This window comes from Meleagris gallopavo, chromosome 6, assembly GCF_905368555.1.
Source record: "Meleagris gallopavo chromosome 6, MGAL_WU_HG_1.1, whole genome shotgun sequence".
NCBI classification, from domain to species: domain Eukaryota; kingdom Metazoa; phylum Chordata; class Aves; order Galliformes; family Phasianidae; genus Meleagris; species Meleagris gallopavo.
This window is the reverse complement of record NC_139409.1, coordinates 34,293,789-34,311,694: the sequence shown is the minus strand read 5'-3', so window position 1 is coordinate 34,311,694 and position 17,906 is coordinate 34,293,789. Positions and strand designations below refer to the sequence as shown.

The 17,906-nt window shown below is 35.0% G+C and overlaps 1 protein-coding gene across 14 annotated transcripts in view; it reads left to right on the top strand.

Moving 5' to 3' along the window:
• The window catches only part of TBC1D5 (TBC1 domain family member 5), a 297,677-nt gene that overhangs the window by 181,069 nt on the left and 98,702 nt on the right, over positions 1 to 17,906 (top strand). For all 14 annotated transcript variants that reach the window (XM_085226304.1, XM_085226314.1, XM_085226310.1 and 11 more), the window contains one exon: positions 2,909 to 3,081. In XM_085226304.1, coding sequence (XP_085082430.1) covers positions 2,909 to 3,081 — 173 coding nt within the window. The remainder of the gene's footprint in view (positions 1 to 2,908; positions 3,082 to 17,906) is intronic.

Below are 17,906 nucleotides of genomic sequence, written 5' to 3'. Positions count from 1 at the left end.
TTTATAGTACAGATGTTTTAGGTCATCAGACTCCTGCATGGTCAAGCTGAAGTTAAATTCAACTAGAATAAACATAATGTACACAGCACAGATGGGTGTCAATGGATGGAACATGCACAGGCTGAATAGTTTCAGGCTTTTTTGACTTCTTTTAAACATAAGCAGGTATGTTTATGCAGATAGACGATAGACTGGCACTCTAGCATCTGACCAAGAAAATAATAAAATGGGTCTGGAACAGTATTAAGAAATGGCCATAGAATAGATAAGCAGAAGTCAGTAAGAATAATTTGGCAACTTGCTTGGATTGGATCCATTGGCATGAATTACTACAAATTCATTCAAACAGAGGGGCAAATTCAAATTCAAACAGAGAGGCATCAAGTGTGGAATAAGGAAATTCTTCTGTCTCTACGTACTTCCTCTGGATTCTCAGATTTACTGTGGACCTTTGGTTACCTTCCATGCCAGCTCATTTCTTAAAGTTGTGTTAGTGGAAAGATGCCATAAGCTACCTGTCGTTGGCAGTTGGACATAAAGGCTGGAAAAGACCTCTAATATAATTATGGTTCTGTGACTGTATGATCATGCAATCATGTAATTGGCATTTTGTGCAGAGGTTCCACAGAATATTGGCCCCGCTGCTGACAGGCCTCGCCAAAGCCTCTGCCCCCAGCTTGTTGCTCACACCAACTATTTCTACCTCTCTTCCCTGCTTAGAACAGTATTTTGATCTGTTCCTCCTATAAGGAAGTGAAAATATTTGATCGCTTCTGTCTGTGTTCAGAGGAGAGTATTGCTGGCCTCTTCTCCTTAGTGTCTAGTACCACTAGTTTCTGATGATCTTTCATGAGTCAACGCTCTTCTCACTTTTCTCACTTCTTAGGAAAAGAAATAGGAATTTTTTTTTCCAAGTCACAGATTTATTTAATTATCCTCACAGGCTTGTTTGCTTTGTCTATGTGTTTTTTGACTTATGTGCTAAATTTGGTGGATATGTTTTATTTTAATGAGATTACTCTTTTGTGAAGGTCATTCCTTCAGTATTTCTTCAAGCATTTATTCAAATATGGTTAGTTCACATGCATCCATGATTCACATGGCTGTCATCATGCTTTCCATGATATAATTGTTCAGCTTGAATATTCTTCTCTTCTTCTAATTAACAAATATTAAAAAAAACTGTTTAATCAATGAGTTAGTAATAAAAAAGAGGTTGGAGAAATGCCCTTTTTCAAAATACATGTGACTATAAAGAACGCTAGTATTTAAATAATAAACAGCATTTCCAATTGACCCCTAGGATGCTAGAAGTTTTATTTTAAATTTCTCTTTGGCAGAACATAAAAGTTTTTGAATGAAACAATCCCATTTCAATGAGCCTTGTTTGACAGACTGTGAGGGAGTTTTGGTCAAGTGATTTGCTAGGGCACCTGAGTTGAATATCTCTTGCTCCTACGATAGCATTGCAGATTCACTGCATTATAATAGACAGATCATTCCCTTTGCTGAAATTGTCATAGCAAAGCAACAATGATGCAGATTTTAAGATACAATTTATAATTTATCAGATCCTTAAATAAAAGCATTTTACCTGAAATCAGCGTTCAGCATCATGCGCTATTTTCTGCAGTGCAGAAATGGAATAATTAAGAGCAAAAATTTCAAGCAAAGGAGATCAACAAAAGCCTGTTTTTGTAAGCTATTTGATAGAGATTATTAGACGTTAAGTGTCCACTTGAATATTAAACCATGTTATAAGTAATTGTGAAATATGTATACTGCTCTTTTTGCCTCTTAAAATGCTGGAGAGAGAACAGGATTGAAAAGGGGACAATACCATAGGAAACGACCTTGGGGATAGTTTATACAACAGAAAAAAAAAAACCTTTCTTTTTTATTGAGTGTTAGAAATAATGTACTCTTCATTGAACTGAACCAAGTGAAACTGTCTTTCAACAGGCAGTAATTAAGTTGTCTAAAAATATTAACTCTTTGACCTTGATAATGCTTCACTGTCAATACAATGAGCAAAAGTACATTAAAAATAAGAACTATTTTTAAAATGAAGCTTTCAGTTCTGAGAGCCATGATTACAAATTGAAACAAAATCTTTGTGGAATCTTCTTACTATTCCAATCTTCTTTCATCTATAAATTTAGCATTGTTCCTAACAGGTTAATTCTTTGTTTCCCTTTCCTATCTTTCTCTTGAAATGTCTGATTTATTCTTTTTTGTTTCTTATCCTCCATGTTTCCTATTTAGGATGATTATGCTGCAGTAGTTTTCTTCCTCTGTTTTCACCTGCGTGTGCCATCTTACATATTGTGACAAAGTTAACACAACCTTTGAGTCCAGCCAGCTGCATTTTTATTCTTAAGTTCATCTTACTGCTCTATTTCTTTGTGGCTTTAAGGATTTTTCTAATCCTTTATTAAAGATTTTTATATATTGAGGTACAACCACATGATTTTCTGTGTAAGGAAAGCCTGTTTGGAAAGGTTATTTTAAAAATAAGTTGTTTGGAATGCAGCTTACTGTCCTCTGAGGGCATGTGTTCTCTACAAAGTTACTATTCATCTGCATTTTTTTTGGACTGACAAGTACTGTTACATTAAAGCTGATTATTCTAGCTGTCAACACTTAATCAGCATGTGGAAAGTAAAGCACGTAGATAGATTTGACTTGGAGAATAAGGGAGTGAAATGCCCGGGGAAGGGAAACCCACAATAGGTGCCACAGAAGTGTTTACTTGAGATTGCTCTTTTTCTGGAAAAGGAAAAGACTATTGATATTTTTATATTTTTTTCGATGCCAGAAATTTTAAGTCAACAAACTTCTGTAGCATAGTTTAACAGTAAGGGATGTTCATTTTTTATTTTTTTTTTCCTGTTTTCTGTGCTTGCAGGAGAAAGATGTGATGATTACACCTATGCCATTTGCAAGGCCACAGGACTTAGGCCCATCTATTGCTATTGTAGCTAAAGTAAACCAAATTCAGGATCAGCTGCTGAAGAAACATGATATTGAGCTGTACATGCACCTGAACCGACTGGAAATTGCTCCACAGATTTATGGACTGTAAGTGTTTGTATCATTTTACTTAATTCCTTCTGGTTTTATTTCATTGTGAAGGATGATTTTTGTCCTGAAGTTCAGAATTAGAGGAATGAGGGTTAGAAGTACTTAACTCTTAGACCTTATTTAATTGACAGCATTACAGTGAATAAACCACACAGATGTATTTGTGACAGTGATGTTCCCTCTGCAGATCAAGTCCCTGCGGTTATGTATTGGGGGACTTGTAAAAGATTTTCGTTGCAGTTATGAAGTATATATTCAGTTGTGAATATTATCACATATTCTACCTGTGATTTTCCTGTAAGAAGTAGAGCAACAGAAGACAAAGGATGTAGGAGGACAAAAACTACCAGCATTGAGTAGTTTGCTTAATTTTGTCACCAGTTCACTCACTGCCAGTGAACTTTCCCCTTTTGCAGTAATGGAGGTTTGGATACTAGTAATGCAGGCATTGTGGGGCATGTTAAAAGTTGTGACGTAGTGATGATAAAGTGTCTGTAGACACTGAGTTAGCTCAAGTAGTCCTTGTTCCATTGAAGTGGCTCAGGTCTGTTCAGCTAGCTTTGTCCTGTGTGACCCCATTCTAGGGGGGGCTTTTTAGGTCAGCTGTGACTTTAGAGGTGGCTTTGTCTGTGTATGTTTTCAGTGTTGCATACCAACCACATATGGCTGCTATTTAGTTGAATATAAAGCATACAACTTGCATGAACTGTGAGGTATTGTGAGTTGACTGTGATTTTGAGAAAGAATTTTGCCTTCGTAATATGGAATTACAGACAGATTATTCATTTTGATCATTCCTTAAGGGGCAAGTTGTATTTATAGTTGCAGTGACAGAAAAGTAAACTTTTTCCAACTTGTTGCAATGACCTAAAATTAACATCAAATTTGCCTTAAATCACAAAACAAAAAAAGTTTCATACATAGGACAGAATTGCCAAATGTAATTGTGAATTACATTTAACAACTTGATAGAAAATGTGAAAAGGAAGAGAAAAGGAGTTTTATTGCAGAACATAAATGCAATACTTACAAATAAAGTCTAATTTGATGTTATCATAAACTGAAATACTGCTGAGACATAATATGCCTTCAAGATAAGAGTTGAACTGCAGATTAGTCACAGACTTACGAAGAGTATAGGAAAGCAAATTTAATTCTACAAAACTCGCCTCAATGGTTTTGATATCACTGGGCTACAGGGAGAGGAAGAATAAACTAAAGAAACTCAAGGTATTAAGAGCACAAAGAGGACAGTTTGTCTTATTAAAGCATTTTTTTGCATAATGTGGAGTTTTGTGTTTTCTTAGTATGTTTGCTAGTCTGGAAGAGAAAGCAGACATTGCTGATAAACTTCAGGGATGGCAATGAGTAGGTGGGTGGTGTAAATAACTAGTAAAACAAAAAGCCAGGGTTTCTTTGTTTTCTGAAGGCTTATGAAAACACACAAAATAAGATAAACCTCAGAAATTTGCAAACATATTTTGGGGCAAAAGTAATTTGTACTGTAGATATTCACTTCAGTTTAATATTTTGCCTTTCAGTGAGAAATAATTGAAAAAAAAAAAATTAGACTTAGCTCAAAAACGTGGCATTACAATTGCAGAAGAACGGTGCAGTCTGGTGTGGCATAAATAGAACTGAATCTGAATAAAGAAAATTACAGTTAAGGGAATGAATTATGAGAGAGAGCTTCAGGCTGACTCTCAGGAAAACCTTACTAACGGGGAACTGTTAGACTGTAAAATAATATTTCAAAATTAACAATGGAAAAAAACCATCAGAATATTTTAAACACATGCTTTTGAAATGCTCTCAGAAGTTGATAGTATTGTAAAGAACAAATCTGCGTTGGCTAAAAAGGAAAGTAGGTTGCAAGTGAGGTCACATCCTTCTCTGATTTCTGATTTAATTTAGAGGACAGGAGAAAAAGAAAGCAAGAACTTGATTGTATTGTATTATTTCACCTTTAATGATATCTGAGCTCTTCAGAATAATAATTCCCAGTAGTGAACCAGCTGACAGACTCAGATGCTGGATGTTTTCCTGTATTTAACATTTCTTAAACTATAAAAAGAATTTCTTAAACATAATAGATTATTATTAATCACTGTTTATAACCTTGCACAAATTCAGCACATGGGTTTTTGTTGAAACATTGTTTTGCTGAAGTTTGTTAGATTTGCCAACAATGAATATTGATATCTAATCCTTCAGTCATTCAAAAATACATACAGGATAAAAGGAAGACTAAAAACTTCCTTCAGAAGATATTAATATGCTACTGGAGAAAAGTATCATCACAAAACGCTTTCATTTAGTGGCAGTCTGCCCTAGCCTGAGCAAGTTATACAGTCTACTTATTTAAAAATGCAGTCATTTCTACTTTGAATCCTTTTGTAAACTTTTGTGGTAAGATAAAAATTCTTGCTTACTCTTTCTACTTTCATGAAGTTGGTTTTTAACCTTTAATTTTCACAAGTAGTCATTTCTTTATCAAACAGCATGGAGACTGATTCTGCCAAGAGATCAGATACCCCAGTCTGTTCTGTAATTCCATGTTCAGAAATGTTCCTTTAAAATAAAGTGTAGCTACACACTTCTTGAAAGTATACTCACTTGCTAATAAGAGCAATTTTAGCAGACATTTCTGTACTTGAAGTATGACTTATTTAATATTACTGCCCAGTGGTGTAAAGGTGTGATGCCATTTTTTTTATGTACAGTAAATATTACAGTGTCTATTAGATTAGCTAGTCCTCTGAAAACCATCGCGTCGTTAGCTATGCTTTAAAAGGAAAGGCTGAACAGCCTGAGTCTATTCAGCCTGGGGAAGAGAAGACTGAGAGGGGATCTGATAAATGGTTGTAAATATCTAAAGGGAGGTGGGGGGCAAATGAATGAAGCCAGACTCTTCTCAGTGGTGTGTAGTGATCAGACAAGGAGTAAAGGCCTAAAACTTGAAGATAGGAAGTTGCATACTAACGTGTGGAAGAACATCTACACAGTAAGGGTGATGGAGCACTGGAGCAGGTTGTCCAGTGATGTTGTGGAGTCTCCTTCTGTGGAGATATTCAAGACCCGCCTGAACGCCTAACTGTGCAACCTATTGTGGGGTACATGCTTAAGCAGGGAGTTGAACTCAATGATCTCTTGAGGTTCCTATCAAACCCTGTGATTCTGTGAAAAGGAAACTTCTCTGATACTTCCTGTTTTGTGAAGTTTTAGCTTACGAGAATGGATTGCTTTATCTTCTAGAAGGCAGTATTGAGCAGGCTTCACGTTATTTGGCTATCTCATTTCATTACTGAACCGAAAGAGTGGTAGGTCAAGTAAAGTGTATTAGTGCTCTGGCTATGCCAAACTTTTGTTCTCTGGTGATGCAAATTGATTTGCATCAGCAAATCAATTACAGCGGCCTTAAGACAGGTATTTTTGTAAGTAGAAATTTTGTGAGATAGCAGATTGATTTACTTGCAGTCAGCCACTGCATGTCCCAGTGATAATTATTCAGCTGCTATTAATATCAGCTAAAATGGAACCAGCAACACACAGATAAAGGCTTTTGTCCTATCATTCTTCAGTCTTCTTTATTTGCCATGGAGTTTTTTGACCCTAAGATAATGTTTTGCAGAATAACATTGTTTAACGTTCCTGGTATCACTGCAAATTGCATGCAGTCTAACCAAACTATAATAATTATCTAATCACATCTAATTTTCTACTTTGTAAAGTAACGTACAAGAATAGTTTGAAAGTAAAATTGAATTGATTACATTAACAGCTCACTGACACGCTTCCTGATAATAAACTTTTCTCTAAATAAAAACAAAAAAGCTGGAATTGAACAAAAAGATTAGACACTCCGAAGGGCTGACAGTTTCAATATTTAGTTTAATTACAAAATTAGATGAGTTAGAAAAGATTAATGTACTAGGTTATATGGTATTCTAATGTTAATTTCTTTGACCCTTACATCTAATTCATGTTAAAGTACAAAATAATTATTGCAACACCATTCTGCAGCTTCTGCAGTGGGCAGTGTTTGCAGTGACAAATTAAACAGGTCACCTTCCCAGAGCGAGACAGAACAAAGGTTGAAAAAGTCCTAAAATATGGATATATGAAGACATTTTTCTCCATTCTCAATTTGTAGTAGAGGATTTCTTTTAGACTTCGTTTAAAAGATTAATCAATTGGGAGAGCCCCTCATAATATCATTATAACTACTTTACGTACTGGGAGTTTCAAAGTGAATTATATTCATATTATATCAAATGAAATTCTCATAGAACTGCTTGCAATAAGTACAACCAGCTCATGTAAATATATATGATACAGTTGTAGAGAAATACACATGCAACGGTAATGACAAGGCATAAATATGAAGTGCTTTATTTAAAAAAAGAAATTAACTGATGGCATAAACTCACTAGCTTCTGCATCATAACTGATGGCAGATCATATGCTGATGGTATACTGGTTAAAGAAACTCTTTTAAGCACATATCCATCAAACAAAAAAGCACTTGCAGAAGTGAGTGTAAATATTTCATGATAGCTTAATCTCAGTACAAAAGAGGCCTTCTCAGAACATTCAGTGCCAATGACTTTGCCTCCCACTGCCACTCTACTTTCTGATGATCAAATAGTCATACTGCAGTTTGAGATTCAGTTTCAGCCCTTTAGGCTGATACTGCAATTATACTTCAGGAAGAAAACTGTCTCATGAAGGAAAGGGGAAAAAAAAAATGAAGAGAAGGTTACAAACCAAGTCACAAGGTACATTTGAAGCTAGCGTTTGAAAGGTTATGTTACAGCAAAGTCAACAGCAGATGTGCTGCTCCACTATTACTATTCTTAGTCGCTTTGCTGTGAGCACTGCTGTGGGGCGTCCACCTGTTTTAGTTTCTCTCCCATGCCATTATGGTACCAGGCAGTATTCTTTTCTGTAACTGTATTGGTCTCTGGAGAGAGAATTTAAAGGATTTAACCAGCAGCAGCAAAGAAACATAAATCATATTCATTGTATCCAGGAAAAAAAAAAGTTCATTAGAATAAAAATGTTCATGATCTCCAGGTAAAGTTGAATTACCAGTCTTTCTGGAGGGGGGGAAAAAAAAAAAAAAAAAAAAACTTTGAAGATCTAGGGTGCCTGGATTTGTTTTCAACTCTCACAATTTACACAGGAAAAAAAAAAGGATAAAAAGAAACAGAAATAATAATATATAGCATGGCCAAAACCAATTCCAGTTTCTTGTAATTTTTAATCCAATGTCATCAATTAATTGGACAGCAATTACAATGTAACCAACTTTGATATACTGTGCCTGTAGTAAGAGAGCCACCAAAATCTGGCCTTGCAATTAAAATAAATGAATATTTAATATCAGTGATGACTGAGACTAAGTAAATACAAAGTCTTGATGAACAAAGAACTAATTCTCATTTAGACTATGTGAAATTAATTGGGAAATTAATACCAGTTATTGGTATTTCTGGTTGAATTCCAGTAATTACATAGGTCACTCCAAAAGCAATGCCTCCTACTTATTTCCATGGAAACTACAACAGATACAGAAAGGACAATAATAATACTTAATAAAGCAAATTCTCAGCTATACAGCACTATTTTTCTACAGTTGCCACCATTAACTGTCCATTTTTGCCAGCAATGGGCATGAGCCTGCATGCTGCACTCATAAAAATCTTTATTGCTATCTGGAACGTGGTTTGTCTTTCATGTTGCTGTCACCAATGCTGAAACACAGCACCCACCACCTCACTGTGCTCATATCCACTGTTTAGACTCCATAAACATCCAGCAAGCATCAATGAATGTCAATTGACGCCATTTTTCCTTCATCAAGGAATTTGGTTACACACTTTTGCTTCATCTGCACTTCCTTGTCAAATGCCATCTTGTCAGAGTGCTTCTCTTCTATGATCTGTTGCACGGCAACAACATGTAATGGAATATTGGCAGCTACTGCCATACCACCAAAATCTGCCTCTGAAATTGTGGGACAACATAATAAAATAGGAGGCGTTACTTCTGGAGCAGGCCTCATGTATTTTCTTCTTGAATCGAAGCGTTACGTATAAGAAAGATTTTAATGTCATTTATGTCCTATTCTGTCTGTCAGTAGAACGCTTGAAAGGGCTTAATATCAGATGTAAAGGTTTTTTTAAGAAAGGTTACAATCCACTGTTGGTTCCATAAATTAAAAAAAGATACAGTCTACTGGGTTTTTAAATGAAATTTTTGGGAACTGACACAGAAGTCTGAAGACTTTACTATGATTTTTATCTTGTGTAGTGAAATAAACGTTTTCTTCTTACGATAATCAATTTGAAAATAAAGCGACAGAAGAAAACAAATCTGAAGCTATTTTAGGAAGTCTCAATATATTTTCATGGAGACAGGAGTTGCTTCACCTGTTCTGATGTCTCAGTTGTGTTGCAGTGGTTTACTAAATCTCAAAGGGTTTGCTTTATGCAAGTAAACTTTGGGCAGTTCTTGAAGTATCAAGATAGATATCTCACTTTCAGGAAACAGGCAAATGATCCGTAACTCTAGGAGTTGCTTTTCTTCTGTTTTAAAATGTGACTACCCATCTTTTGTTTTCTAACATGATGTATAAGTGTTGCTCATTCCTTAGTTTCCCCAGGAAGCTTTCTGGTTTGTTGACTGAAATATTTTTATCATTACTTTTTTGTGTCACATGGTTTTTCTGTTCTTGTTGAATATTAGGTTGAAAATTATATAGTGATGAGTTTTCAATTTTATTTTTTCCTCACTTTCACAAGTAGTACTGTAGATTTACTTTAAACTTAAGATTTGAATGTAATATTTAATAATGTGAATATAATATTTTGATATACATAATGTGAATGCCCACTCTATAAACAGAATGAGGGATTGGCTGAGGTGTCAAAAGTGTTCATCTGAGTTTTAGTCACCTGCCACCTAATTATGTGCTGAGAGGATAATGAGTAGTACTGGATGGCTGAGAGGATAGAATGCAGATTTGTCATTATGTTGTTCCTTGATGCAGGTGATGAGCTTCCCGTATGAAGCACGGAAAGCTGTCTTTATCTGGGAAAGAAACGAGCAAGAGGGCCTCCATTTTTACTTTCATTGTACAGCCATAAAAAATCTGGTCACGTATAACATAAGTAGTCTTACAGACCAGTGGATTTGAATAGAGTATCTTCTGAAGCCTGTGATGAAATCAGGAGAAATATATAGAGGTGTTTGGAAGTCTGCCTTTGTCTTTCTAGTAATAGCTATAAAGCAGAAATTTAAGGTGCCCTGTATCAAGTATGGACTTCTCCTTTGCTTTTCTTATATCTAAATCACATCAGCAATTCAAGTTAATCAGTGCTGTTTAATTTAGTGCATCATTTTGTTTCTTTCAAGGACACAAATCTTACTCAAAGGTAATGGAACAGAGGTTAAGTAGCTGTTGCAGGAAACAATTACCTCAAGTGTATGCCTAGAAATGGTATTGAGCTAACATGTCCATGTTAACTTGGTGCAGCAGTTTGGAATTAAGCATTTGCTAGCAACCAGAGCATTTCCTGTAGAATCCATTCTGTGGATAATTCATGGCTTGATTTACCAGTGCTTCATTCTGACTGCTAATTCATAACTATTCTGTCTGATTCAAGTTAGAACGCACATGTGTATATACATTATTAGCACATACTTTATTTTCCTGTGAAGACACATTATTACAGCTGATAATGAAGTAATGAATAGAACCATGTGCACCATACAGGAAGGGAAGATCATGTTGTCATCAGTCGCTAAGATAAAAGCTGATACTCAAGAGTCATGATAAACTAAAGGCTAATGCACAGAGAAAAGAGATGTACAAGGATGAACTTCTACTAGAATGCAGAGAAAAGCATCATCGTCAGTAATGGCAAGACACTGAAGACACAACTTGGCAACACTTTTAAATTGTAAAATTTAAAAACTGTTCTTTGTTCTTTAAGAACAGCTGGGATCAAATGAATGGTGCAGATAAGAAGAATTTTAGTGCAAATCCTTGAACAAGTGAGCTTGAAATACTTAATGCACAACCTAGGCCTGCTGGAAGCACAGGAGATAGATTTCATTTGGAGGGGAAAAAAAAAAAAAAAAGACATTTTGAGTAGTTGTCTTTTTCTTCCATGTTAGAACAAACGAAGCAATTTTTTTATTTTCATGGAAGAATGGGCACGGAACTGCATTTGAGAAAAAAGTGATAGGGAACTGCCTGGAAATGTGGGATGACTACTTTAGGGAAGGCATGGTCTTCAATGTTTCTCCATTGATCAAAGAGGACGTGTTGGTATGCAAGCTCTTCTTGATCATTTTCATCCGAATCCTTAGTTTTAATGGAAAATTATATCCTGAAAGCACAATGAAATTGTTATCAAAAATTAATGAAACCATAATTTTGTAGTAATACAGCCAGTCTACATTTTCTCTAGAAGCCTGCATTTGCTAAGTGGAATGCAGATAACTTGGGGGGGGGGGGAATGTCTCTACAATGTCAGCAATTAAAAAGAATGCTATTTTTCTGCTTTTTCTCCCCACTAAAGTAGTAGTTTGTCTGCTAATCAAGTCAGCCTGTCTGCCTGTGATCTGAGAATAGTTCTTAAGCAGTGATTTCTATCCCTGTGGACAATTCTTTCTATCTCCAGTCTAACCAAATGTTACAGGCTGAGGTGAGGGATTTGAATTTAAAAAAAAAAAAAAAAAAAAAAAAAAAAAAAAAAAAAAAGGTGAGGGAGATGGGAGGAATTCTGCATGGAACTTATATAACATGGAGTTTTTTTTTTTATTCTGAGTCTTCTCTGACATACCTATTTTACTGGGAGTTCTTCAGCTGGATAAACATATGTCAGTATTGGAAATGTATTCAATCTAAAAAGATCCTGCTTTGAAAATAATACCATAAACTGTACTAAATTCTAAAATGAGCAAACTCAATAATAGTTCTCCCTGACCTTGTGAACCTCTTTCCTACATTTGCTTTAGCTGTAGAAGCTTCAGCAATTTTTTTTTAAAAAAAAAAAAGCTTGCTCCAAATACATGCATGCCTTGAATATCTTTTAAGGTTCCAATGTGCCAATGTGTTTTTGAGCAAGAATTTTTGCAAGTATGCTATGAAATATTAAAGCAGGCCAGCTATTTCTGAAGAATAAAATCCATTAACACAGGTTACAGGAACAGGTTGCTCAGGAGTACTGCTGTTAATTAGGGAGCACAACTTTGTATAACTTTTGCATGTTATATGAATTCACAATCCTACTCTAGGTAAAGGATGAGAAATGATGATTGGCAAAATTTCTAAAAATAGTATTATGTTACCATACTAACACTATAAAGATCATTACAATATTTCATCACATCGCTTACTGAATGTGATAGCATGAGGCTTAAATGGTTGAGTTGTATACTTAGCATGAAAATCCCAAAATTTTTGCAGAAAGGAAATCTGTACACAACGCTGCAAAATAGAATTGCTCAGTATAGAAGAATGAAAACAAACAAGCAGGACCTGGTTTCAGACACATTTTGAGATCAACGAATGAATCATACTTGAATTTTTAGTAAAAGTCAAGGGTATCGTTCTATTTTCTTCCTCTGAAAATACTCTTAAAATATCATTTCCAGCTTGATATTAACTCCTTATGATACCTTCCTTGAATTTCCAGAGTAATGTTTATAAGGAATGAAGCCAGTGCATGCACCTAGGCCTTATTATTGAGCATTGAATTTATTGACAGCTATACGTTAGATCTTCACAGATTTCATAGAAGCAATCCTATATAATATCAGAAAATTACCAACACCACCTAGGAAAGTACACAAGAGAGTGTCTCTTTTCATAGGCCTTACACTGCCATCTGTACTTTTTATCTATCTGCTTTTCTTTAGTTCTCATCACTTCATTTGAAACTAGGACCATGATAGCGTGCTTTCTATGATTAGCTTTGTATAAATATTTTTCTTCTTGAAATCTGACCTGTCTAGTATAGTAATCTTTGAATGCCATACAAGCAAGATACTTTGTTACTGAAAAGAGGAGAAAGAAAAGAGACTTGTTATCGTATTTGTTGTCCGTTAAGCTTATAACTGAACAGAATACAATATAACATCATATGTTATATAATGCACACCTACATGTGTAGCGTATCAGCAGAATAGGTGTAATATTTTTATGATACTAAATATTTTTACAGTATTTAAATCTAAATTTCAGATGTGTAATTACATCCTTGGTTGTTTACAGATCAGAAAAACTCTATGTGAGCTGTTAGATTTTAAGCTTTGGCCTTCTGGCTTATTCCTATTCTCCAAACAAGTACATGTGGCAGTGGTTCACAATATTGAGTTGAAGTATATGGGATAACACAAATCAAGCCATTTTGCCCATTGTCTCTCTTACCTCTGAGCAAAATCGCAATAGTAATTGGACAACAGAAGAAAAGAATTCCCACAGTTTGTAACATTTCAATGTATTTTATTCACAGAAACATAAATGAGGACACATTTATGTGTATAGATTGAACAGATGGAAAGACAATAGCATCTGTGATCTGAACAATTCTATATATTAGTATTAATGATTTCACATGTTAATATATTGAAAACTTGTTTAAAATGAATTGAAATATTTCATTTTCCTTTTTCTTTTTCAATAACTATAATCAGAAAAACCTTTTTTAATAGTGTATTCACATATCCAACCAAAGTAGTTAGCACTACATCTTGCTTTACTGTACATTTGAGCTCTGGGACTTTCCCATTGAAATACATCCTCTGATTTATCTTCTGTCTAAACTACTTTTTACATTATGACTGTGCTGCAGTCTTTGATATTCCCTGTGACATCATGAGACAGCTGTGTTACATTGTGTTTAAGCAGTACTAAACCTTTAAACTTTAAACGAATATTTTTCTTCTTGGAGGTATAAATAGAATATGTAATAAGCATCTGTGGGATATGCAATTAATGTCACTTGTGAGGAGAGGCCTTCATGATGCACTTGGGTTTTGGCACTCTTAAATTATGAGCTCTTTACTAGACCCATGGGATAAATTCCATATCCCCCAGATGCTTATTATGTATCTTCCATGTCCCTTAATTCCTATTAGCTGGATTAGGAGTTGTTGTGATGTTGAGGTTTATGGTAATTTAACTGGGGTGTTTCTTGGTTATCAATAAATAAACTTCAAAAGTTTAGTAATTTTTATTTTCTAGCAATTTCGATGTGTATAGCTGTAACAATTTACATAAGATGCTAGTTGGATGTACTAAAAACTTTGGTCAGTTGTGCACATTAGTGTATCCATTATCTAAATTTTTAAAAACATGCAAATGTATAAAAGTGAAAGATTTCAATAGGAGAAAATGAGCTGAAGTGTAAGGTTTTTGGGTAACCAAGATGGTATTTCCTTTGCTTCCAAAAATCTTTCAAAAAACTATTTACCTAGAGAATAAATATTTTGTTGCTCAATCATGATATTATTAATGTTCTAGTCTCAATCATTACCTGGGGAGTTTGTCAAACTGGTACAGAATGGCCTAGATTAGTTATCAACTCAAGAGCAAATAAGATTTTTAAAAGACTCAATAAAGTCCAGTGATTAATTGTTATATATTCTGATTCATGCCTATCCCATTTTATCTAATTTAATAAAAGTCTGAAATGATGATTAATCCTTTAACACCAGCAGTTGCTGGTACATCCATTATATGTCCAATCTGAATTCCTCTGCCAAGGAGTTAACTACTATTTTGAACTTGGTGTGAAAAATATCATTATAAATTTCATTAACCTGATCATCAAATTTAAAAAAGTCAACTCGTAAAATCCATTACTACATATCATGCATCGAAGATTAAAAACTGGTCCTCAGTGGGCAGGAATATCCAGGATTTAATTCCCATAGCATATGTTTAAAGTGCTCATATGACATTATTGTATCTGTAATTATCAGAATTTTATGTTTATTAACCCAAGTGAATTAAGAGTCTTGTTTTGAGTAAAATTTAGCTTGCATGTTAAATTGACCATTAATTCTGAGCAAATCAATGTATACATATTTACAACAAATTAAAGATATTTATTTAGGCTATTGTAATAATTTTTGTGTTTAGAGAATTTGTGTTCCTGTAATTTTTCCTTCTTGGATGAAATAATTTACTTCTTCAGTGTTTCCAGTTGGCTGTCTTGGTGTAAATTCCCATGCCTGACATAGATTTAAGTCTTCTGGGGGAAACTTGAAATATTTCATGTTTGCACTATATCTCAACTACAAATAAGTCTTCGTCTTCAATTAGATTATTTTTTTCCAAATAGGTAATATAGCACTGTTCTTCACTGCTGCTTGGCCCCCTCTGAGAGAGACTTCCCTATGCTGTGATTAAATATGCCTGAGGAGAGGAAATAAGCACAGAAATTCACACCTGTCCAGGGTTCTGAATAGGTTTGTTAGTATAAGGGTATGATAGACATTCTGTTAATGCATGAAAGATATGAGACCTGAGTTAAACAGTTTAGAAAAAAAGCTAACAGTAAAAATAGGAAAATGAAATTATGAAAGTCTTTGTAGAAGTCACCTGTGACCTAGATGCAAGTTCTTTCAAAAATAACCTACTGCAAAGTTCAGTTCACCAATATAATTCAAATTCTCTTATATTCATAGCATTCATAACTCCTACATTTCAACCAGTGCAATGCACTGTTTAAAATGTGGTTGGACTTCCCAGTCTGGCTCCACCTAGGAGTTCTATGGGGATAATAAGTAGGAGGTATGTAGTTGGGACACAGAGCCTTTAAGCAGCTGTTTATAAACTGAGTTTTTTAATACACAGCCGCAAAATTCAATTTCTTACTTGGTAGTAGGGATAAAAGTCACCTGGTTTGCTCATCACCAAATCTATCTCATATGTGTGAAATATCTACTTGGAGAGACCTTGAACATTTTCATGATGTGGTTATTATATACTTGTCAGTAAAAATGCCTGGTTCTATCCTCTGGTCCACATCTGGCACAAGCTTAAGCAATTTATGGGAGGGGAGAAAACAGGAACTATGCAGAATCGTTATTTTTATTATTATTATTACTATTTAGTACTTCCCAGAAACATATTAAGTTTTTGGAACAAATAAAAAATGTGCCTCTCTCCAAAAGAGCTTTTTGACTACATGATACACTTAGGCTCCAACAGGTGCCTTTGCTGAACCAACTCTGGTTTCTGCTGTCTGTACTGGGCACAGATGTAACTTCAGATATTTAGAACTGTACAACTGTCACTGCAGACTGCAGGAAGACATGCAGCTTTACTGCTTGGTGTAGTTTCATCTTACGAATCCATTCATGACCTGTCCCAATCGTTGTGCCTATTTCACTTGTTCATTGGAAAGAAAATGATGAAGTCAAAAGGAGTAAAGAGACCCCTTTTCATCCCCAACCTACCTGCCTGGTGGAGCACCTTTTTACAGACACCTAGTATCGCATCAGCTGCTGATCACAGCAGTACAGAAGTATTTCAGAACAGCCAAGAGATTTATAAGAGATCTTTATTACATAGTTGGATTTGGGAGTGTTTGGATTTGGAAATGCATATTTGTGCTGCAAGATTTAGGTTCTCTTGGTGTAAAGAGAGGAGGAAAGCACCCAGATGATTTTATTCTTGGATGGACCAAATCTTCTTTCTAAAGTTCACCTTCAAATCAAAAAAGTTTGTCCATTGTGAAATCCTTGCCTTTGCAACCTTGTTGATTGAATTATCTTTGATCTATTTTTTGATGTTATCTTTGATCTAAATTATCTTTTGATCTATTAAATGCCAGGCTTAGAGCAGCTCTTTCTTCTAACAAATATTTTAAATGTCTGCAGTACCTCACATAACCTCCACCACCATGAGTTTAAAAAAAAAAAAAAAAAAAAAAAAAAATTCTCCATAGAGGTTGCAGTAGATATGAAGAAGTAGCATCTCCCAAGAATTTATCTCTGTGGACTTTAATAATACCCAGCAACGTTTCATGGGATCCTAAAATATTTTGTAACTTGTTTAAGTGTTTGAACATTACAGAAAATTACTTTCTCTAGGCTTTTTAGAGGAGTTAATTATCACATTTGGGAAAAGAAGAGCAGTGCTACATTTCCTTAAGAGAGATTTAAGAGGTTAAAGTTAAGGTTACTGATAAAGAGAAATGAAGATTTGCTTTATTTTGGTTTTAGTCTGATATCATTTGTATGTCCGTTTCAGGAAAGAAAAGTGCAGTATTTTTTTTTCTTGAGGTGTTTTCAATACATGGCTTTCAGGCAGAGGTAACTGCCTTGGCTACTGAATCACATCAGAAGTGAAACAGTGCAAAAAAAAAAAAATTTCACAGATACATCTGAATCATCCAAGTGCCCATTCATTTTTTTTTTTCTTAAATTTCGGAACTGGTAAAAATTACATGATTTTCACAAAAAGCACAGTAAGTTTGGGAGCAAATCAAGCTCTCATCAGAATCCTTTACTATGAGAGTGGTGAGGTGCTGAAACAGGCTGCCCAGAGAGGTTGCGGATGCCCTGTGGCATCCTGGAAGTGTTCAAGGCCAGGTTGGATGGGGCCCTGGGCAATATGCTTTCGTATTAAATGGGGAGATTGGTGGCCCAGCCTGTGGTCAGGCATGATCCTTGGGGTCCTTTCCAAGCCAGGCCATTCTGTGACTGTTACTCACACGTTGAGTGAACATTTGGGTCAAGACAAGGAGGAGAATGGGGGAGAAACGAGAAATATAGGGGAAGGCCTACATAAAAGG